General features: G+C 42.8%; 3 protein-coding genes across 6 annotated transcripts in view; all 3 read left to right on the top strand.

Moving 5' to 3' along the window:
• Positions 1-12,253, top strand: part of LOC117467345 (kinesin-like protein KIF6) — a 58,100-nt gene extending 45,847 nt beyond the window's left edge. Inside the window, exons 11-16 of one of the 4 annotated variants that reach the window (XM_071201649.1) lie at positions 465-552; positions 675-810; positions 8,534-8,616; positions 10,023-10,175; positions 11,183-11,298; positions 11,802-12,253. In XM_071201649.1, the coding sequence (XP_071057750.1) occupies positions 465-552; positions 675-810; positions 8,534-8,616; positions 10,023-10,175; positions 11,183-11,298; positions 11,802-11,815 (590 nt within the window). In that variant the 3' untranslated portion in view covers positions 11,816-12,253. Of the gene's footprint in view, positions 1-464; positions 553-674; positions 811-8,533; positions 8,617-9,998; positions 10,176-11,182; positions 11,299-11,801 lie in introns of all 4 variants that reach the window. The other 3 variants (XM_034110908.2, XM_071201648.1, XM_034110909.2) reach the window with 3 other exon arrangements.
• A 2,231-nt stretch (positions 12,254-14,484) lies between these two features.
• On the top strand, positions 14,485-16,723 carry LOC117467457 (potassium channel, subfamily K, member 16-like). The gene is made up of 5 exons (XM_034111095.1): positions 14,485-14,912; positions 15,255-15,369; positions 15,452-15,618; positions 16,158-16,326; positions 16,515-16,723. The coding sequence occupies exons 1-5, from the start codon at positions 14,700-14,702 to the stop codon at positions 16,721-16,723; spliced, it is 873 nt and encodes a 290-aa protein (XP_033966986.1). The 5' UTR covers positions 14,485-14,699.
• A 1,063-nt stretch (positions 16,724-17,786) lies between these two features.
• On the top strand, positions 17,787-23,900 carry kcnk17 (potassium channel, subfamily K, member 17). The gene is made up of 5 exons (XM_034111295.1): positions 17,787-18,171; positions 21,479-21,593; positions 21,816-21,982; positions 22,098-22,266; positions 22,699-23,900. Exons 1-5 carry the CDS (start codon positions 17,956-17,958, stop codon positions 22,947-22,949), a joined length of 918 nt encoding a protein of 305 aa, XP_033967186.1. The 5' UTR covers positions 17,787-17,955; the 3' UTR covers positions 22,950-23,900.
• The last annotated feature ends 337 nt before the right edge of the window (positions 23,901-24,237 follow it).

The following is a 24,237-nucleotide window of genomic DNA, read 5'->3' as shown; positions in this document are numbered from 1 at the left end:
ACATGTGAAAGATCTTTGGAGATATGACCAAATGTTTTTTGTTTTTTTTGATAATTTAGAATTGTGACTTAATCTCATTTCTAATCCTTTTCCGTAGTTATGCAAATTGGGTTAGAACAAAAATTGGTGATTTACTCAGAAAATCACTGATATATTTCTAAGATCCCCCAACATATTGTATAAGAAGCCAGTTTCGACTACAGAAAAGGGATTTTGGGTTCAATTGAGCTGCAAAAACTTTGAAAACATTGAGAATGATGGAAAAACATAGCGCATGTCATGTTTCTCACTAAATGTCATCTCATAAAAGAGACGCATCTCTTAATGTTATTCTATGATGCCTTAAAATGGTTTTGCAATAAATGTAGCATTGTTATGTTATTGTTAGTTCCAAGGTTGTAGTTTAGTAGTGTCTTATCTCTAAAACATTTGCCCGGTCTTGTGCCTGTCCAATCCTACCCCAGCTGTAATGCAGAATCACCAAGAGGTCGAGGAGGAGTACGACCCCGTGGAAGAAAACCTGTGTAAACACATAGAGCAAGAAAAGAAGGCGTAAGTGTATTAAGAGTTCACTTTCATTTCTCCCAACACACTGCTTGGATTCATTAGTCACCGCAGATGCTGTTACAACATGGACAAAAGATGAATTTGCTGCTGCTAATATCCCCTGTCAGTTACAAGAGCGCCATCGGGCGTCTCAAAGCTCTGAGGACGGAGATTGAGCACCTGCAGCTGCTGTTGGAGAGGGCGAAGGTCAAGCTCCAGAAAGACTTCCATCAGTGGTGGAGCAGGGAGGCTTCCAGCGTGCAGGTGATGGACCTCACTGTATCTCTACCTATCTATGTGACAACAGCACATAAAGCTCCTGTTAGAATGACACCATGGCAACGGTAGTGTCTCTAAAACCATGTTTCTGAAATGATGTCTGTATATTTATGTGTGTTTGTGTGTGTTTTCTGAATATTGGCCTCCACGGACAGGTTAGTTTGTGAAAAAGCAAGTGTCTCTGACTTCGGAGGTTTGTATGGCACCATGTGACCCTTGCAGCCTCTGTTCAGCATCACGCTGAATGGGCCCTGGTGGGAGGATACATAGGAGGAAACTCGTTGTTACAGAACTCCATGTGGCCCAAGCAAGAGCCAGGAGAACAGCAACAGCATCAATACACTCTGAGAAGTTAGAGCTTTAACAAGGACCACATGGTCAAGAGGGTTCTCAACAACACAAGGGGGGATACGAAGTGAATCAATGTTTATTTTTAGTCAATAATAATCACTGTCTGTTTGTTCCTAAAGGGTGGTTTGGATGTTTTGAAGTGGGGTTGAATTAAGTACTTTATAGTCAGTGTTTTAGTGTTGGAACGCTCCCATTTTGGAGAAACTAACAGTCGTGAATCGACTTAGACTAAGCAAAGTACTGCTATTGATTGGCATTTCAGCAAAAGACGTATTTTAGCCACCTTAAAGTAAGGTCGATATATTTCTAATGTACAAAAGTTATGATATATTTAGCCCTAATGGAGTCTGGTGGCTTTGATGAAAGCATATTTTACTTCAGTTCTTCAGTTAATCCGGACATCGTAGCTGTCTCACGGCAAGATAATGTTGAAAGAAAAAAATGTATTATAAATATAGCAAACATTGAGGCTTTTCTTTCAGGGGGTTAAAATACATCTTGCTGCAACCCCCTGTCCATAGAAGCACATTGCTTAGTGTGACGGGGTTCTATTTGTCCGTTCGAAATACTGGCTCAGTCGGTTGTTTTAAGCTCCAAAACTTTAATTACAACAGCAACAAAAAAATAGCGAAACAGCACAACTTAAACAAACAACATAAAAGTGCAAATCAGGCCGTCCATTACTCATGGAGAGTAAACGTGTTCTGCTGTTGCCTTCACTGCAACATTCCCCCGAGTGACCACTTCCAGGGCCAAACCCAGTCCCTCTTTAACCCATAGCCCCTCCCACCAAGCTTACCGTCAACAGGTGACACAATTAAACTCCAAACCACATTGTCAACATAAAAATCCGACCCAAACATAAACAGGTTAACTACCTCTGAACACAATCATTCCCCATAATTAACAAACGCAAAATAAATAATAAATTGCATGGTTCATTTCACGGAAGAGAGCAGGAAATGTGTGTGTGTGTGTGTGTGTGTGTGTGTGTGTGTGTGTGTGTGTGTGTGTGTGTGTGTGTGTGTGTGTGTGTGTGTGTGTGTGTGTGTGGTGTGTGTGTGTGTGTGTGTGTGTGTGTGTGTGTGTGTGTGTGTGTGTGTGTGTGTGTGTGTGTGTGTGTGTGTGTGTGTGTGTGTGTGTGTGTGTGTGTGTGTGTGTGTGTGTGTGTGTGTGTGTGTGTGTGTGTGTGTGTGTGTGTGTGTGTGTGTGTGTGTGTGTGTGTGTGTGTGTGTGTGTGTGTGTGTGTGTGTGTGTGTGTGTGTGTGTGTGCGTGCTGTCAGTGGCGGAGTCAGTCACTCTGTGATCCGCTCCGTCACACTTAGTTTCTGGGGGCTTGCCAGAAATCATCTAATTTAAGTATGGCTAAGTACCTCATACGACCCCATTCTAAAACATTCAAATTATCCCTTTAAAAAACTTTTGTTTAGTAAACATAACATTTGCAAAAGCTTGGAGAGAAAGATGAGTTGAGATTGGCCAAAACAACACTCTTTGCGTGGCCTTTAAGGCTGGATGGCACATTGTGGAAACCACTGAAGAAGATGCAAAGCAGCAACATCTGACCAACAGCACTGCTGTCTTTAAAACGTTGGTTCTATTCGGTTCTATTTCGTCCCTACTGACCGCCAGAGGCGGTGCTTTAGCACTGGATATGTCCATCGCGCGCATGCACAGCTCAAGTACCAATAACAACAAAGTCACCTGTGACCCACGTGACACCGGCTATATCTGCCGTTGTCGTCAGAGGATCTGTTCCTCTCATCTTCTCGCTGCGCGAGAGTACCGTCAACGTTCAGTTTGAACGTTTGATGGCTACAAGAATGTTCAGACGTTCAGTTTGAACGTTTGATCTGAGGGATTTCTCTGCATGCAGCTGGCCGCGTGCAGCTTCGCGACTGATCCAGTCGGAGTCTTATCGTTTCTCGTTTTATTTAGTTAGCAGTAGCGTGGCTCAGCCTAACTATATCGTATTTACTGCTCCTAGTACTAGACTCCTAGCACTAGGAGGTTAGATGCAGAGAACAATCTTCACTGTGTGCTGTGTGCTCTGCATGTGTGGCCATTAAAGAGGGTTTCATCTTCTCAATATTATATTATTGCTAGTGTGCAGCCGTTTGGCTGACACTTTTAAGCTCTGGCCACGGTTACTACTGTAACTACGGTTCTATGCCGTGTAAGCACTTGCCGTGTAGGCACTGGCCACGGTTACTACAGTTCTATGCCATGTAAGCACTGGCCATTGCTTTGATTGTTAGCAGCAGCCGCTTGGCTAACATCTTGCATGTTCTGCTAAGCTTCATTATTTAACTCAGCTGGTGAAGGCAGTGCTCTCGCTCCCGCTCCCTCTGCTGGTAACGTGGGTGTAGGACACATCCCTCTTTGTGTTCCTCGAGTAGGAGCATTGCTCTACTCTTTCCGTTCAGCAGGTAGCTGGTGAAGGCTGTGTTCTCGCACCCGCTCCCGGTTACACTGCATCTGGCTACCTACATAATGGCTCATTCATGTAGCGCCTGTATGGCTTCTCTTGAGCCCGAGGACGGCCATGACCGCTGCCCCCCTCTGCTTTGACCTCGAGCATTTAAGAGAGGGTCTCACACAAAGCGCCTGCATGAACTGTAGATTCATGCCTCGGGCGCTCAGAGTGGCTAGAGTCTGGCAGCAGCCAACGGACACCTCTCCTAGTCACAACTTCCTCCAGCTCAGTCTGGCCGTTCCAGGCGACTTGATGGAGCGATGGCTAGGGGTTCACCCCCCAGGTAGAGGACTAGAAACAAGCTGTCCTCTAAGGTGGATCGGTTAGCTGCCGACATGGAGCAGATGAAGTCGCTCCTCTTGGCCCTTCAGCCAGGGGCCGGTGTGGGGGCTACTAGCTTGCCGCCTGGCCCTCCTTCGGTTGCCGCACCTCTGCTTGAAGATGCCATGTTGCTAGCGGCTTCGGCTAAACCTCTTCAGAGGTGTAGGATGGGGCCCCCGCGCTCCCGAGGAGGCTTCCCACTCCTCTGCTCAGAGCTCTCTGCAAGGCATGGAGGACGCCTCCATGGCGGCCATTATTCGTGCGGCCCTGGCACACTTGCAGCTTCAGGTTCCGCAGGCCAACTCGGCTCAGGCTAGCGCCTTCTTCAGGCATAACCCTGCCCCTGTCACTCTCACTGTTCCTCCTTCAGAGGAGTACCTGAGGGAGCACCATGCATGCTGGAGAGACACCAGGGCCCTCCCCCACTCTGCTGCCATGCAGGATCCGGCAAGGGTGGGGCTGGGTCGCAGCTCTCGGGTCTTCATAGGCCTGTGCCCACTCCCAGCAGGCCCAGGGGCCCCTCTAGCAGCCACACTCAGCCACCAGCTTACAGTGGTTGTCTGCGGAGGTCCCAGCGGCCCACTCAACCGCCTCCCGGTGGCTATCATGCCCCCGGTCGCCGGCCTTCTAGGCAGCCTTGTGCCTCAGAGCCTTACGGCCTGTCCACACAGCGGCGTGCGTTGAAAGCTCTACTCGTGAGCAAGAAAGTCGGCGAATTTCGTCTGATCTTGGAACTCAGAGGAATCAAGAGATTCCTGAAGGTGCTGCCATTCCATATGCTGAACACAGCGCATGCACAGGAGGAGTGGTTCTCAACCGTGGACTTGAGGGATGCCTACTTCCACGTGCCAGTTGCATCTCACCCCCAGAAGTTCTTGAGGTTTGCCTTTCAGGGCCGACACTATCAGTTCCGGGTGCTTCCCTTTGGTCTCTCCCTCTCTCCAAGGCTGTTCACCAGGGTCGTGGCGGATGCTCTCGCACCCCTGCAGGGGCAGGTCTTGAAGGTCCTGCCGTATTTAGACGATTGGCTGGTTTCACTCTGCCCCTCCATGTGAGGTCGGCCCAGACCCTAGGGGTTTTTAAATCCTCACTAAAAACCCACTTTTTCTCTCTGGCCTTCTAATCAGAGCGGAATATGATATACCTGACTATTCCCTGTGTTTTTGTTTTTTATATTTCTGTTGTAAATTATTGTCTTTTATTGTGATTGTAGTAATGCGTTTTTATTCTCGCTTTCAAATGTGCTTTATGAATAAAACTTGATTTGATTTTATCTCACGTAGCCCGGTTGGGTCTAACAATAAACACCGGGAAGAGTTACCTGGACCCTTCCCAACAGGTCACTTACCTGAGGATGGTCCTAGAGTCGGCTGCCATGAGGGCCTACCAACTGTCACCTCGTCGTGTGGATGACATTTTCCACCTTCTTCTAATCTTCAGGCTGGGCAAGATGGTGCCTTAGATTCAGTTCCTCCGGCTTTTGGGCGGACTGACGGCTGCCTCAGCTGTTGTGCCCTTAGGCCTGCTGTCGCTCAGCCCCATGCAAATGTGGCTGAAAAGCCTCCACAGTGGCACAGGCACAGAAGAGTCAGGGTGTCTCAGCGGTGCCTCCACTCTCTGTCCCGCTGGAGGGACAGGGCCTATCTTTTGATGGGCGTGCCCAGGGGCGCCATCCCATCCCGCCGGGTGACTGTCACTGCAGATGCATGTCTCTCAGGGTGGGGTGCAGTGTGGCAGGGCAGGACTGTTCAGGGTCAGTGGTCTGCCCAGGAAGGTGCACGCCATGTCAACGTGCTAGAGCTTCGGGCTGTGCAGCTTGCACTCACGCACTTTTTACCCCAACTGGGGGGCAAGCATGGGCTTGTTCCTTCGGACAACATGCCCACTGTTGCCCAGACTGCAGTCCCTTCTAGATAGTGGACGTTCTCACTTCACTTTGAGAGTTTAGGTGGCTGCTATTTCTGCCCGACAGCGGGTCGACGGCGCCACGGGGGGGTGCCACAGGTCGGTGCCACAGGTCGGTGTCCCTATTCCTGAGCAGTGTTGGGACTGTAACGCCGTTACTTTTGGCAGTAACTAGTACTCTAACGCATTACTTTTTAAATTCAGTAACTCAGTTACCGTTACTACATGGTGCGTTACTCCGTTACTGCGTTAGTTTTTTTATATAGTCAACAGCCAGGTGAACAGAGATGAGAACTGTACTTAAGTACAGTACTTGAGTAAATGTACTTAAATACTTCCTGTGACACATGCGGAGACGGGCTGTGGGCGTGTTTGTGTTGTTTACTAACAAGACTGTCATGGCGGCGGCGGCGGAGCTCAAGTCTAGTTTCTCCACCTGGAGATATTCTCACTATTTCACTTTTGTCGACCACAAAGAAAAGAACGTTTTAGTTAAATGTAAGTTGTGTCCTGGCGGGTCAAAGAGCATATCTACTTCCCAAACCAGTCATTCAAATCTCTTAAAACATCTGCAGAAACAACATGCTGGGACGAAGCTAGTAGCTAAGACCAGAGACTCAGCCGACGCCACTCCACCTCCACCTCCACCAAAGCAACAGCGGCTGGATTTTAAGGGACTGCTAGCCAGGGAAAAGTCGATAAAGCCATTGCACGGTATGTTGTAGAACACATGCAGGCTATTGCTACAGTGGAGTCACCCGCTTTCAGGGAGCTAGCTAAGCTAAGCATGATAGCATGTCCGGGCGGCACACGGCATATGAAACGGAACACTTTTTCCAACTACGTGGAGAAAGAATATACAAAAATGTAAAGCCAGCTAATATCGATGCTATCCAGATTGCATATAATGCATGTCAAGTTGATCAACAGATTGTATTATTCTCCAATGCAATAACAGTAGGCTACTTAAATGAAGGCTATAAGGGCATTAATATAATGGGAGCCCTTTTTTTAAGTAACTAAAACGTTACTTTTCACAGTAACGCATTACTTTTCACAGTAACGCATTACTTTTTGGTGTAAGTAATCAGTAAAGTAACTGAGTTACTTTTGAAATGAAGCAACTAGTAATGGTAACTAGTTACTGGTTTTCAGTCACTCGCATAACACTGTTCCTGAGAGGGGCTTTACGGCAGCGTCCCCCTAGCACCCCGAGGGCTCCGGCTCGGGACCTGTCCCTGCTGATGGATGCCCTATCATCTCCTCCATTCGAGCCCCTGGCCCAGGTGGGGCTTCAGTGGCTGTCCACAAAGGCAGCATTTCTGCATTTCTGCTTGCCATAGCTTCAGGGAAGCGAGTTGGGAGCCCTCTCCGTGAGCAATGCATGCCTGAGGTGGGACTCTCAGGTGTTGCACTTTGGGCAAATGTGGCGTTCCTGCCAAGATGCTTCCACAAACCCACTTCAATCGGCCTGTCAAGCTGACACGCTTTGACAATCAGGAGAACGGCACGTCGGAGTTGATGTGCCCTGTGAGTGCCCTGAGGGCGTATATCGATGCTACTGCCTGTATACGGCAGTCGGAGCAGCTCTACGTTTGCCATGGAGGCACTAAAAGAGGTTGTGCCCTCTAAAACAGCAGCTTCCCCACTGGGTTGTCGATACCATCTCACATGCCTACGGGGCCAGTGGCCGCCCCCTGCCATCAGGCTGAGATGCCACTCTACAAGAAGCATCTCAACATCTTGGGCTGCCCTGAGAGGGGTGCCCCTGGAGACCATCTGTGCCGCGGCGTCGTGGGCGTCTTCTGGCACATTCTCCAGTTGTCATCAGGTCAATGTTGCCACTCCCCATTCTTTGGGCGTGGTCCTTTTGCCGAGCTCCGCTGCTTCCAGTGGTGAGCAAGGGCTTGGATTCTTCATGACATGGTTGGTATAAGTCATCCAGTGCTAAAGCACCGCCTCTGAGTCTGGCGGTCTGTAGGGACGAAATAGAACGATAGTTACGTCTGTAACTACGGTGCTATGAGTCCCGGATGACCACCAGAGTATCCTGTCTCTCAGAATTCTTGTGTGCTCGCGAGAACATTCTGGGAACAGATCCTCTGATGACACCGGCTGATATAGCTGGTGTCACGTGGGTCACAGGTGACTTTGTTGTTATTGGTACTCGAGCTGCGCATGCGCGCGATGAACATATCCAGTGCTAAAGCAGCGCCTCTGGCGGTCATCCGGGACTCATAGGACCGTAGTTACAGACGTAACTATCGTTTTGGTCCCATGAAAGAGGAAATGTTTCACTCACATCTGAGCAAGGTTTGAGAATGTATCACTGGAAAGAAGAGGAAGTCTGACAGACAGACCTTACATGTGCAGTTTTAGTCTTCCAAGCAGGAAGCCGGCTGTTTTCCGTGCCAGTACTCTTGTATCAGACAGCTTTGTTCAACCATTTATTGTTCTGTTTTTTGGAAAGCGATACACATGTAATTGATCAGACTCTGAGTAAGAGATATGATGGAGCTAAAGAAGAGAACATACTGTAACTCCCGAGGTCTTCAGTTTCCGCTCGCCGTCAGTAACATATGGCCACATCGTGTTGGACTGTCATCGGTATGGAATGGTGTTTGCTGAGAAGTGTTTCTCAATGGTTGTTCCTAGGAGTCTGAGGCCACAGCCAGAAGTCATACCGGGTCGCCAAGGGGAACCTCACAGCCATCTTCACCCAGCACTCCAGGATTTCGGTGAGATACTAAGATGATTCTGTTCAGTCTGTTCTTCCAGATTTTAAAAGTGTTACAAGCCGTGATGAGGACATTAAGCATTCATTTTAAACCCTCTACCAAGCCCATGTGTTACACACAGACACCAGCCAAGCTTCAGAGGGAACCATCTTCCCTCACGGAGTCGTTTCCGCCTTAGCTCACTCATGTTATTGATACCCTTTCCCCATCTGGGCTGGAGCAGCATTTGATTAATAACCAACAACCTGCAGCTCCTCACTGCTCGTTTCCATGGAACAAATGTTAAACAAATGTTGAAAGGTTATGTCATTGTGATTTTCTGCTCCATCAACCAGGATGAGGATATTAGGAGGGGGTGACACTTTAATTCGCTACAACACTGGTTGTCCTTAGTTTCCCTTTGTCAGAAGCTTTCTCACCGACTGTTTATTACTCCGTTTTCGGTTTGGGCGAGGGGACAGGAAGTGGATAACACGGCAGACATGAAGCCAGACCATTTGGAAAAAAATATTAATTGCACATTGTTTACATTTTTTAAAACGTCATTTACATCAGCATTTAAAAATATATATAAAAAATTATCATGGTGTGACTTTTCAAAAGGATCTATACCAAACAAGGATTCTTTAATAAGTCTGTAGAAAACCTTTCCTAGGCCGTGACTTCTTTCCAGCACAATAACACTTTATCAAGATATATCACCAAATATTGCGCTTACTGAGATTTAGATCTTGCACTTCTGGATATTGCAATTTCAATAAATTGTTGTTATATTTTGCAGCCCTATCATTATCAACCGAGTCTTTGGTATTTCCTAGAAATCTCTGTAAGGTCATTTAATTTCCTCAAGAAATGAAGGTGTATGTGGATTGTTCGTGCAGGATTCTTTTGTATCCTTTTTAATCTTTGAGAACTTTAGCAAACACCGTCATCAATGTAGCCACAAAGCTCATCGTCTCATCATTCGGACATTCAGATTCATCCAACTCCGATGATTTGAAATAATAACACAAATCTATCCATTTTCTTAAATTGTATCTTCAATGGGTTCATCTTACATTTAAATAATTCATTCTTTCATTGAATTCATAATCATCCAAAAAGAAATTGTCAAAATAATTCTATCACACTTTTAAACTGAAACAGGAGTTAAACTGCAAACCATACCATTTTGTATTAAAAGACGTGCAACATGTTACAGCCTCAAAAAGGTTGTAAATAAAGTGCAAACTATGCAACTACATTGTATAGTGGTTCCCTCTTGTGGTGAAGAAGAGCACATGCATGCAATGATACTGATACAAAGAGAGGATGAGTACAGGCAGCATGGAATGACTATAGACCACTGCTATGTGATCATCTGTGGGCTAATGGTGCCACAGTACTGCTCCCGACTTGTCCCACAGTGCACCTGTTCCGAGCAGCACTGTGAGAGGCTCTCCATCAGAACCACACCCAGGCCACTGCTCCACCTCTGTTCAAGATCTCAGGTCAGCAAAGTGTCATGATGAGACCCTAGGGAGGACGGTGTCTGACTTCACTCCTTCATCTGACTGGAGGTACATGGAAGGCTGCTGTGGCAAGAGGGCAATGGATAGATTTGATAGTGCTTACATTCAGCAAAGTTGAAGCTCTCTATGTCTGTCGTTCCGCTTATTATTCACAAACATCTCTGAATACGTTTTGCAGTTCAGGAAAAATAGAATTTACAGCGGTCTCTTAATTCGGGCTGTAACGGATAGTTTGAAGCCTCTTTGCTGCATTTGACAACATGTGAATGCTGCGTAGCTTTTCCTTTTACACTGGGACGTCCCTCAAATTCAGGGTATTATTTTGAAGGAGTTTTATTTAGGAGATAAACAGACATTTAGTGCTTTATTTGAAAAACTGAGACTTCAAATTTGACATTCATTCCAGCCCTACACTCTGTACAAGTGAAGGCCTCTTAAAGAGGGCAGACTGAAGAAACAATGTAATCCATAGATGAACTGTGTTTGTGTAGTTCTTTCAAGTGTGTGCACAAATGTTATAAACACAGTAGCTACACATGTTTGCAGTAACTCTTAAGTATATACATATAGTCTGGACCTGCCGCTTTTATAGCTGCGCAGTGTTTTCTCTCCACTTCTGAACGTGCCCATAACTTTTGTATTTCTTTGTGAAGTAATGTCTACAAACTATATTAACAAATCAAGCAAATGCTGGAACGACTGTTTTAAAACAGTCAATGAATAACATGTATGCTTTTGTTCGCCTCTCCAAAAACCACTTAAATTACAGACACACTGTTGTTTTAGTCGGAGGCCCCGTGATATGAGGATCTGTTACCTGTTCATGTTAAGCATGTTTCCTTAAAGCTTTTGGAACAACAACACAGAACCAACCTTAAGAAAGAAAGATATCATCTGTGAGAAATATGGGTCTGTGACAAAACAGGATGAATGTTCAGAAATGGTTTGTCTTTTAGGATTATCCCTTCCAAAACACACAAATTGAGCATTTGTGACAAGAATATAGTCCTGAATGCTGATATTGTCTTGCTGCGTTACACACATGTACATTTCAGGTCTCTTTCCACCACCACACTCTCATCCTCCTCCATTCCCCTGACCGGAGACCAAAAGGCTGATGCTGACATCCTGGCATTTGTCAGAGCAAGAGAAAACCTCCTCAGCAGGACAGGTAACACTCACACACCCCGCACTCACACACCCGCACTCACACACCCGCACTCACACACCCGCACTCACACACCCGCAAAGCCTTTTAACATTTCAGAATAAAAGTCTTCTTTTGAGATTTGAGTTTAGAAAGTACCACACTCATAAACTGGTAATTCTTCAGATTCATTTAGGATTGTTCTGGCGGCAGTGTTCTCTCTTCTAGCTTAGCAACTTCTCCTCTCCTGCTGTCCCATGGTCCTCTCCCTGCTTCCCTCTCCTTTGACCCTTAAGAAGCTGCTTGTTGTGCGGATGCTATGAGATACACAGAAAGGCTGAGATCATGTGAAGAGACAGAACCATGGGCAGCGTTGGGTTTCTTGGCTCATATTGTGATTTGAGTCGTCGTTGAGTTCTTACTCTGAAAAGATGTTCAAGGAAATATTTTTGGTGCATTATTTGTGTTTTTCTCTGATACCTTTCATCGGATGTCTGATCTGCCGGGTGATGTTGTTTGTATTTCAGGACCACCTCAATAATACCACGATGCTCTAATGAACACCTGAAGCTCCGCCATCTAAATGCTTCTTCAACCTCCATCTGCATGTAAACGAGTATTGGACATTATTGAGTAAAGATGGACGGACATTGAAGATCCGGAAAATACTGGATTTGTGATCTGCCAAACCCCAGCCACACATCCTGTCTGATGTTGACATGCAGACACACACTGGTTGGCCTCCTGGAGTATTTGTCCGGTCCAATGGGCAGCAGTATAAATCAAAGCCTGCGCCGCACATTTGATCTAAACAAATGTTGTCTCAAGATATGAGAGGAAGGAAACCAGGTGGCTCCAGTCGGTGAAGAATGAATCATGATGTATCAAAAAGGTTGTAAATAGATATGTAATATATGTATAGTACATTTTGTGTATAAGAAAATTGAACACAATATCAAATCCAGAATAAACTATTTGATGATGAAATGCAGTATTGCCCACGTATTACATTTGTACATAGCACTTACTAGTCAATGTGTACTAAGCACTGACACACATACAGTACATGAGGAGTTGTTTGGTAACCTGATAACAGCTGATCTGCCTGTTCTGTGGCAACTTACATTTCCGTGAGCTTCCTGATTTATGAAATAGCTTGTGCTATATTTTTCTTCCATCATCACTGATTCTAAATCTCTTTCTTGTTGCTCTTCCTTTTAGAGTTATTACTCTCTGGCACGTTTCAGATTTAGAAGTGCTGCTTTGTCTGTGGAATACACCTGGAAGATATCCCAGGTAAAGACTTCCTCAAGCTGTTCGTCATGACCTTCAGCCATGAAGGGTATAAGGGAAGCTAACCAGCTGGTTGCGTCATTGACTACGATCCATGTGAATTAGTAGTGAAATGTATTCCAAATAACAAGTACTGCACACGTATCTTTTTCTGTCTTTAAATACAAACCTTTATTTTCAAGTATTGTTCAGAAATATAAGGATATAATATTAACAAAAGCAATCATCGTGTAGCAGTTTTACTAATGGGTCATAAAGCCGTACAGTATCTGTGATTAATGCTATTTAGGAACACAGGGAGGTGGAGCACTTCCCAGTGTGCTCTGAGCAGAAGGCAGGACACACCCTGAGGGCCTGCAGCGTGTGCACTGCTTCCTTAAGATACTTGATTTGAAATTCAAATAGGGTTACAAACTTTGCGTTGATTTGTTTGACAGATGACCAGCAGCTGCACAATTTGCATCCAGTTGCCTTGGAGAATGAGCCCTCTTCCGTGAAGTCATGATATCTGTTATTCTCTCAGACACTTAAGTGACTCTCTTCATGGCGTGATTGTGTTCAAAGATATTTTTAATAACACCACAAAAAAACACAAGTCCATAAAACACAGAAGTGTACATCTATACAAATAAATGGATAGTGTAGGAGAGCACTGAACATGTAATCAAGCTTGAAGTTGAACTTCATATTGCAGTAAACTAGCATTCAGCTTCATTCTTTTTTCTATAGTAGTTAATTACTTTAAAGCCGTTTTTATGTAGTGTACTCTTGGAACAAGAAGCAATTTTGGGCAGTAAAAGGAAATCATTTAAAATATTTGTTACCCTAATGTACCTTTTAGCTTTAATTCTAAGTTAAATTGGCAAGGCAAGTTCATGCTTTTGTTTTTGACGGACCTGTGAACAAGGCTTTTGCATTTCACATGCATGTTGTTATGATTCTGTAACACAATGATGTGTGAAATTGTATTTTCTCTGATGGAGTATAATATTGCTAGTAACCCAAAACACAAGAATATGACTAATCTAAATGACTATATAGCAGGCAGTAAACATTTTATTTTAATTCTATATAAACTTTCTTTGTGTGTTTTCATTCAAAGTGTATGTACTGCATGCCGTATCCCACATTATTACAGTTTTTAAACTTGTTTTTACGTGATCTGTCACCTTACATAAAACAGTTTACTCACATGACAAACTCCAGATGGAGTGTTTAATATTTTTTGCAGCATTGGAAATATATCTAAGGCTACAATATGTAATATAATAAATCTAACTCTTTACTATATTCTTGCTACATTCTTATTCCACCCCAAATGGGACTTTGGGACAACAAACCGACCCGAGCATAACTGAATGTTTCTAAGATAATTATAGCTGTAGTTATTGGCATCTAGTCTAAAGTCGTAATGGCTTTTCTTATACGGTCCTCTGAGGCATTCTGAACATGCCCAGAATACTAAACACTACAGCGATAAAACCCCATCAAGTTCTCTCATGACTCATCTTCCAACTCTTTGCTTTATGGCACACAGTCTATTAGGGCTTTCGACATTTCCGCAAAATTCAACAGGCAACTAAGTAAATATAGTTTTTGTTTGAAATGTACCTTTCCGATAAAAGGATTCCTCACTATGCAGAATGTTATTGAAAGGCTCTGCTATCATTGGGTGCTCAGACAACCACAGCAGTAAGGTAAAACATTAACTTTTGTTCTGCTGACACAACGCTGCCAACGCTTCCTTATTAGTGGAAACAGTTGAAAGTGGATGTGTGTGTGTCCAGATGTCGTGCTAATGGAGAAGAGGAGTTTAATCGTTACACAAGCAACCCATAAATCAAAGCCCAACATCCCTGACCAATCAGAGAAGGAGCATCGAGTCGAGATGTTTCACCTTTGGAGCATTATCCAGTTCGAGCATGTCACCCCCATGATACCAAACATCCGCCATTTCTAGCTTTGTCTCGCTTTTGACAATCTTCTGGAGAAGAATATATTTGCAGCAATGGAAGTCATCTTTGGGAACTACTAATGAGACCGGCATATTTCATCAAGACTCTGATTGTCAAACCTTTCTGAAGCGATTGACCTCTACGTTTGAGCATCAGAGTTTGGGTCCATTCTGGTTGATGGCGAGGTTCCAGTATGTGCGGTTCAAAGTGAGCTGGACAGCCATTTTGACTCTGGCCCACTTCACGTACCTGCTGGTTGGGGCCACCATCTTCCAGATACTGGAGCGGGAGGCTGAGAGCAACAACCGGAACCATTTCCAACTGGAGAAGTTACATTTCTTGGCAAACTACACCTGCCTGGATGGACCAGCCTTGGAGAAGTTTGTTCAGGTTCTTTAACAATTCTTGAATTTATAAAAACATTAACAGCGTTAAGGTTTATTAAAATGTAACAGGATAATTTTGAAATATAATTACATTTGCCATATTAGTTTTTTTTTTTTTTGACATGCTTAAAAACATGGTTTGTCTTTCAAAGAGTAAATATGACAATAAAAAGGACTCATCAATACTTAGTGACAGATAAGTTAAGAGATCAATTGTATTATTAGGTTGTGTACACATTAATAAATGGTGTTACGGCTGTCCTAATAAATCAATAAGTAGGTCATGGTCCAAATTATAACTTGTTTTTTTATTAATACTTTATTACCTTTTTGTATGTGTTTGCAGGTGATTTTGGATGTCTGGGAAAAGGGAGTGAACCCCTCAGGCAACTCAACAAACCCCAGCAACTGGGATTTTAGTAGCTCCTTCTTTTTTGCAGGCACAGTTGTCACAACTATAGGTGAACATCTTTAAGTATTCATTATTTTAACTGGTTCATTTAAAAAAGAGAATATAATGACGAATCCTTGTCTTGTCCACAGGCTACGGGAACCTCTCCCCCAGCACTGTATCTGGTCAAGTGTTTTGTGTGTTTTACGCACTGTGTGGAATCCCCCTGAACCTGGCCTTCCTCAAGCAGCTGGGGAAGTGTCTCACCATCCATCTGGGTCGACTGGAGAGGGGAATGGTCTCGGTTGTTCCTCACAAGGTACTGACGCATTAGCCATTAGGTCATCAAAAATGAATGTTGTTCGATATGTCAATGACACAAATAGATTGATGGCAAGTCGGTAACATTTAAATGACCGTGGTAATATCCACAATATTACTAAACTCATGTCCGTGTATTGTACAATAAGTCGATATAGCAAGGACATGTCCATATACAGCATGGTGTGACAAGTCAATAGCGTAAAAAAGATTGAGGTCATGTGCATGATATGTTGTACAATAAATCAATTACATTTAAAAGTATCATGGACATTTCCATTAATTGTACAATATACATGTTGATATACGGTATCATATATTGTATGAAGTTAATATGTTGTTCAATATATCTGCAATAACGAGTTACCGTGACAGACTTACTACCAAACAAAAAATGGTTTGCTTACAGATCCATGATACTTACTTTGCATTTGCTAGCCATCAATGTTGCAATTACAAACTGTTAGGTATGAAAGCAAAAGGTGAATTTGTAATGCCAAAACGATGCCTATGGAGTGACTTGTTTCTTTCCTATAGCAGACAGTTGAGGGCTCTGGCAGTGAGCTTGTTCTTCATCACCGGCAGCCTGCTGTTTTTAGTCATCCCTCCTCTGCTGTTCAGCTACGTGGAAGGCTGGTCGTTGGCGAGGGCTTCTATTTCACCTTCATTACCCTCAGCACCATTGGTTTTGGAGATTATGTGGTGGGTGAGTAGAGCGAAAGCAAACAAGCACTAATGTGGTGGAAAGTCCACAGCGGTCACCTCTGTTAGATAAGAGTGCCTTTTCATTCTTTGAGGCAATAACTGTGACATTTCAATGAATACACCATACTACCTGATGATTCTTACTGATGTTCAAGCATGTTCTGACAATGTCATTTCCATTGCATGTAGGGACTGACCCAGGCAAGGAGTACATCTCTCTATACCGCAGCCTTGCAGGCATATGGATCATCTTTGCCTTGGCTTGGCTCGCCCTTATCCTTAACATGGGAGCCAGAACAATGGAGTATGCAATTGGCCTGACTCATCCAGGCTTTAAGAAACAAAAGGAGGAAGAAGACGTGTCCTCAAGTACAATAGAAGACACGTCGAATATGTAATATTCACTAGGTAGAACATATTTTGTGTGACTGTTTTCTTTACATATTGTGTTACATTAAAAACAGTTTTTGTAAGATATTTGCCCCTGCATATGTATTACTTTAATTGCTTTACTTTCCTTGTCCTGAGTTTGTTTGATATATTCTATGCAATGCAGAAACAACTTCTGAAGCTTTTTGAATAACAATTCCACCTCAACTTTGGCAAAGAATCAGTTCATTGGATCAGGGCCTAGAATCTAACTTCTAAGAATTACATTAAATAGTTCAGGACACATTTCTAAACATTTATTAACTATGTAAAAAAACAAAAACAGTAAGTTTGGAGGGCAACACATATTTGTGCTCTTAGTATAAATAGACAATAAGTAACCATTCATCCTTCCTGATTATTTCTTTTTTTATATCATTTAAATACATGAATTGGGATTATATATTTTTTCATTTGGCAATTTGATGAATAAGAGCCTAGGGTTAAAGCCTCAATGTGGAACGTGTGTTGCCTCATGTTGGAATCCTGTAATGTTTCTTCCCTCACACAACAGGATGAATTGTTTTGCGCTCTTGTTGTAGTTCTTCTTTATTTTATATTATCCAACTGCATTATTAGACTGTATTAATGTCCCATGTTGCACATATCTAAATGTCAGATACTTTTGTGTACCATCATGTAAGTCCACAGCTGCGATTGTGTACTGATGGTCATCTCTGGTGCATTGAGCATGGAGGGCTATCTTAAACAAACACATCTATGAAGGTGTGAGGTGACCCGAGTGATCCTAGAAAGGCAGCTGGGTGACAGGAAGAGGGCTTTTACTGCTCATACTTTTTTTTCATGTTTTTACTGAAAATGGTGGTTAGCAGAGTAAAAACTGCCACTTTCTTGGTTAAACCAGTATGAGAACTGATATCATTTTCCATATAATGTAAACCTAATTGTTCTTGGAGATTGTGCACATCCCCTAAAAACTATACTTTTAAATTACCCCACAGTTGCGGCGCAATGTCATACCCTCATAAACAATGGCTTATTTTGGCCAGAAACGCCAACATTCACCGAAAGCACAACCTGTGCTGGTGTCGCTCCCTATTTGCATGGCAGGATATTGGAGTGACTGAAACAGCAGCTGCAGGTTCATTTGACTGCAATGCAAGGAAAGAAGAGATGACAAGCTGGTAAACACTCACTCCTTCGAGACACCTGGATTCAAGTGTGCTAGCAGGGAGCCAAGATGGGGATAAAGGAAATGCTGAACTGGGCGCGGGTGCCCTCCATCCTCCTGCTCGGGATGGTTTACGTGGTCTATGTACTGATCGGCGGTGTGATTTTCTGGAAGTTGGAGGGAGATCTTGGCGAGAAAGACATCGATCGGCTACTCTTGAACAAAAAGAAGCTGCTTACGAGGTACACCTGTCTGAACCAAGAAGGCCTGGAACGAGTAGCTGAGGTGAGGTGCAGGACATCAACAGAGGCAACACAGTTATGGGTTTTAGCTAGTGCTGTCAACATTATCGCGTTAACGGCGGTAATTAATTTTTTGAATTAATTGCGTTAAAATATTTAACGCATTTAACGCATGTGCAGAATGGCCCGCCCCATATGTGCCACCAGTGGCAGCGCCAGGGTATGGCTGGGGTAGGCTACACCCATACCAATAAATGGCTTAACCCCACCATGAAAAATGATGTTAAAGTAAGCAAAATAAAGTCTGCCAACTCGCGCGGAGTAAATTGCACAGACAGCAGTTAGTAACATTGATTTCAGTAGCCACGGTTTTGAAAACTTTTGTCACGTAGTGATCGTCTTCTCAATAGAACATCTTTGATAACGGCGTGGTGTTGTTGCAGGAAGTCCCGACGGAGAATACTTTTGCTGTAGTACAGGGCAGAGCCATATCATAGTAATAATATGGCTCTGGTACAGGGGTGCACATAACTGGTACGCAGGTTATGTGCGTAATCTGAAATGCGTACCGTCACTTGTGTCACAAAGCGCATTTGCGTACCGACGTACTTGTGAAGTTTTCCCAGAAGGCGGTTAGATCACCGGATGACAGAGTCGGTCTCCGTGTGCACAGACAGGGCTGCTGTTAACGTCGGTCTGTACAACGGAACTGTGCCAAAACTACGCCAACCGGCTGCGGAGGGAGACTCCCCCCTTCACTGGAGAACTGTGCTAAAACAGCTGATCACAACGTTCACACTCTGTGGTCACGAAGTACTCCACGAGCCCCCCCCCCCCCCCCTCTGTCGACTTTCCTGAAGTACTCCCCCGTTGATAGAAATCAACACGTAATGAATTAAGACCCCACGGTTTGATGATTGATAGGTGTGTGGGTTGTCTTTCATTTTGACATGCAGAAAAATGTTATAATAAACATAGATACTGTATGTTAAATGGATATATCCGCCTTCTTTCATTTATCTTTCCATTCCCACAACAATATACATAAATAAATGGCATATTTTGGACATAGTTCGAATGGTGATTAATCATGATTAATTAATTGTTAAGCTGTGATTAATCTGATTAAAAATTGTAATCGTTTGACAGCCCTAGTTTTAGCACATTACACTCAGGTACTCATTTTTGCCACAGACATTCTAAAATGCAAATGTAATGGGACTATTTCACAGCTAATGTATGCCTGTAGCCAAACAGTATCTGTATGTTTTGTATATGACAAGTTTTTGGTTTCAAAGGAGACCACTGGATTAACATGGGGACCACAATCCAACTCCTTAAGGTTTTTCAAATGTCTGAATATAGAAACCATAACTACAAATCAATCATGCATCTGACAAATTAACAGTTCTACCCTTCAGCTTCACAAAGGATATCGTTGTTTTCCATTACTCTTTATAACTAGCATACATTTGATCGATCTTGTTTTAGATGCATGTTTCAAGGTTGACTCCTGCGTAGTAGCCAAATAAACCACTTGTACTGATTACTGGGGGGATCATTTAACAGTAACTGGATCATTTTGCCACAGTGCTTTTAAGCATCTTTGAGCACTAGGAAAAGCGCTATAAAAATGAAATGAATTATTATTATTGAAGCAGAAACCACAAAACTAACCTGTGGAGGGCCATTTGCAATCACTTGTAGGTTCCTCTATGCAAATACGAGCTTAATCAGCCTTTCAGAACTACACATTCAACTTTCACCGCAGAAAAGTTGTGCAATCTTTTCCTTGAAAAGCATTTTTGGCACATTAAACATTCTAGAGAAAGGCATGACTAGTGTGCACTATTTTTCAGAGAAATAAAAGCAACGGATTGAATTGAAAATTCTGCCAAGTCACGTGAGACTGGACTCAATTTCTCTGAAATTTGCATTTTGTTTTTGTAGCAGGCATTAGAGGTGATTTGTGTACAACGCCAGCTCCGTAGTCTACACATAAGGCAGTAGCCTAAGGTGCAATACATTCAATTTAGTCAGTTCTTTCAAAAATTAGCTATCATTTACATATTTGGAACAAGGATGTAATGCATAAAAGTAAAGGTACTATGTTGAACAGAACATTCTTGCTAATACCATTATCAGCATCATAATTTTGTAATCATAAATCTGTCAATTAGATGTATGATTCGAAAATTGTAAAAGTAGGGTAGACATGTGGAGATTATCCGACTGAACAAAACGTGATCCGTCTCTTAAATGTGTGTGAAGCACAGACCTTATTTCGAGCTATTTTCCAAAATCCTATGGAGATACTGCATTGCTTTTCTTTCGAAGGAACCATGGAAGGAACCCATGCGCAGCTTACTTCCGGGTTTTAGGACGCGTCACTGTGGGCATTGGCCACAACAGAGTAGCTCCGTACAATAATATAACGCTATAATAAAAAATTAAAAAAACGATACTGTCATTTTGTGTTATGTAATGTTATGTGGACCATTGGCCCCATGATACTAACTATAGCTTCCTGTTTGCACATGTCTTTCTTAGCTAACAACGAAACAACCGACAGCAGATCCATGCAGTGTAGATAAGTTACAGCTAGCTGGCTAAACTTAGTTTAGTTTATGTTGGGCTAAAATCACGATTTTTCATACCACTCATGTTGGTATAATGCATCATGTTAGTGGTGAATTATTTCGCTAAGCTTCCCAACTAACATATCCACTCAAATATTTTGTTCTAGCTATAACGTCAACAAGGAAGCAAACTAAGGTTAGCAAGCTAGCAGTAACTTAACAATGCTGCATGGACTTTACCTCGGTTGCTTTGAGACTGTAACTGGTCATTTGCAAACAGTAAGCTGGTCATTACCAGCCATTATTTTATGTTAGCTACACACTATTTGTGCAGTAGGAGAGCTAAAGAACACTTAATTTAAATCAATCCATAGGCTGTGTAACTGAGAAAGTCAGAAATGGTTGTTACAATCCGTTTACACATTGGCAGTAGGCTACAAATCAATTTACATGAAGCCTCAATTGTTAAATAAAGTAAATGTAAACTTACTTAATATTAAATACTAACAAAGTCTTAGGTCTGAGAATGTTTTTATTTTGGAGCAATTTTCCAGTGTAGAACTCAAGACTTTTGTCATATACTCTGCCTGACACAAGGCTTAGAAAGGTGTTCATTATGTTACATAGTCAGTACGTATTAATACACATTAATACGTACAGGGCGTCACATTATGGTGAATCATAAGGGGCGACCAAAGGCTATGAAATTTGCAATTGTTTTAGTTTAGTTTGACATTTTCCCCTGGTTTGTAATGTTGTTATTCATTTCAGGTTGTTCAAGCGGCGTCCAAGGTGGGACTTAGCTTGAAAGGCAACCAGACCGCGGACGGCTTCTGGAAGTTCACCAGCTCAGCTGTGTTTGCTGCCACTGTAGTCACAACAATAGGTTAGACAACACTGGAAGTGAATTTGAATCATACCCCATGTTTGTGCAACCTAAACACTTATGATGCACTTGGTCATTAACCAGAGTTGTAATCTTGAGTTGTAATAACTAACACAAGATATTTCACTATTTAGACGTTCAATGTTTCAAGATGACTTGATTTATTATGATAATGAACCATGAATGAGTGAAATAAGACACTAATAGCTTACAGTTTTGCAGGTTATGGGAACATGAGTCCAAGTTCTACTGCTGGCCAGATATTCTGTGTGTTCTTCGCACTATTTGGTATCCCGCTCAACTTGGTGGTGCTCAACAGGGTCGGCAAGTACATCCTTGCTATAGAGAGGAATGTCTCTGACTTCCTCGAGGGGAAGACCCAGCGAAGGGTGAGGAGACCTTTAATTATTCTATGAATATCAGATCACTATGGAAATATTTGTGCTACACATTTTAGGTAGTAATTATTCATGCCTCAATTCTCCCTCCTGCATCTCTCGGCAGAAGTGTACCCGCTTCTTTGTCCACCTGGTGTCTTACCTGTGTGGAGCAGTGCTCTTCTTTGTTATGCCCATGGTTGTGTTCCAACTGCAAGAGGGCTGGACCTTCTCCCAGGCCATCTACTATTGCTTCATCACCCTCAGCACCATCGGCTTTGGAGACTTTGTGGCAGGTACAGGAAATAGACTATGTAGGAACAGCCCAGTAATCAGCAGAAAATAGCCATGGTCCCATTTTTGGTGGCAACATTAACTTTCCTTTAGGCGGCATATCTTTCTTGCGTTTTTATAAATACAATATACTTTCATAATGAGCATACAGTAGCAATCATTTTGGTGTGCGTATTTTTCAAATGTTGGAAGTTCAACCTCCTATAATAAATCAGTAACCAACTTGGCTTATTTCTAAGACTTTGAAAAATATTGGTATTATGATAAACAAACTGGCAATCAAAAAGTAAAAATTCTAAAGATGAATGAATATTTGGATGATGTTGGTTACAAATGTAATTGCTGAAAGTTGAACCAACATCATCATCATCAAAAAAAAAAGCAATTTATTTTAACAGGGATGCAGGAGGGTTAATTGAGTGTTTCCTTTCCAGACAGTAATCCGGACAAAGTGTACCCAGATTGGTACAGCGTCCTCATGGCCTCCTGGATCTTCTTTGGCCTGGCCTGGCTCGCCCTCCTCATCAACCACTCCATCGACATCCTGGAGCGGCTCAACACGCACTGCAGAATGCGCTGGGGTGGTCAGAAGCCAGAGGAAGAGTCTGGCAGTGCAGAGGGAGAAAGCCCAGACACACAGGTGGAGGAGGAAGACGAGAACAAGAAGCCACCAATAATTCAGTAAAAAAAGGTGAAGATTTCAGTAAGCTTAACCTAGTTGTAGTCTGTAAATCAGGACATGGGAAACAGGCGTAAACTATTGGATAATGTTGAGCCATGGCAGGGTGTGTGTGTGTGTGTGCATGTTTGTGTGTTATAAGACTAAATGTTGAGAGTGTGATACTGCTGCTAAAATATTGACTCATTTTTGTTGAGTGAGGATTTTTTCCCCACACTGTTAATATGTGACTCATTATTGTGTGCTTGTTAATGTACTTGGTTTAAGAAAAACCTCTGTGATTAGAGTGTAAGGATACTAAGTCAACACTTACTTCGCTCCATGTATATGTCCATGGGTTAGTGGTCAGGATGAACTGCAGTCAGTGTTGTCTGTGGCTCTCCTGTGTTGCTAATGACCACAAACCAAGTCATTTGCCAACTAAGTAGCCATTTGCATTTGACTGTGTGAGAGACAGAATGGCCCATGCGCCACTTATTGACTGTTGATGCCCAAAATTAAAACATTTGTCAACTGCAAATACATTTAAATGTATTTAATTATTTTTCATTCAAATTGAAGGTCATGGGATTTTTTTCTCGTAAGAAACCTAATTATTTGACCACACTAAACACAATGATACAACAACTCATCTAAATGTACCCAATACAATTCTACTAGTATATTAAAACCAGATTGTTTTAAATGTGTACTTCAGGGAAGCCCATAAATGCTGTAATTATCTTTGCATCCACTAGGTGTCGTTGCAATACTAGTGGAAAAGTCAACCCTGAGGAAAAGCAGCAAACACTCACTAAACTAACAATTATATATAATCCTCACACTCAAAATATATTTATGCTCTTCATTTTTCTGTCCCAGTGCAGGTATATATAAGCTCTATCATGCAACTTTTATAGAAATGTTATTTATTGTCCTTATTGCATGATTAAATAAAAGTGTACAATCGTAATTTAATTCTTATTATTTCGTTTTTGTGTGTATTTTTCTTTCATGCATACTTCTCTTGACAGTGACCCACAGTAGAATAGCAGCACATAGAGGCGCAGACAAGAGTCGAATATCACAGAGCAAGTCAGTGAGGAGGAGTGAATGACAAAGACAGACGGCGAGCGGCGGGAAGAGAGAGTGGAAAATGCTGAGGAGATGGATAGTGAAACAAGGGAAATAAAATAGGTGAGGAATGGGAGATATTTGAGGGGAAGTGCAAAAATAATCCAGACAGCAAAGGAAAAGGAAGGATGTCTCCTTTCTGTTCTGCTATATAATGTGGATAGAGAGAAGTATGAAGTGA

This window comes from Pseudochaenichthys georgianus, chromosome 22, assembly GCF_902827115.2.
Source record: "Pseudochaenichthys georgianus chromosome 22, fPseGeo1.2, whole genome shotgun sequence".
Taxonomy (NCBI): domain Eukaryota; kingdom Metazoa; phylum Chordata; class Actinopteri; order Perciformes; family Channichthyidae; genus Pseudochaenichthys; species Pseudochaenichthys georgianus.
This window is presented reverse-complemented; position numbering and strand designations above follow the sequence as displayed.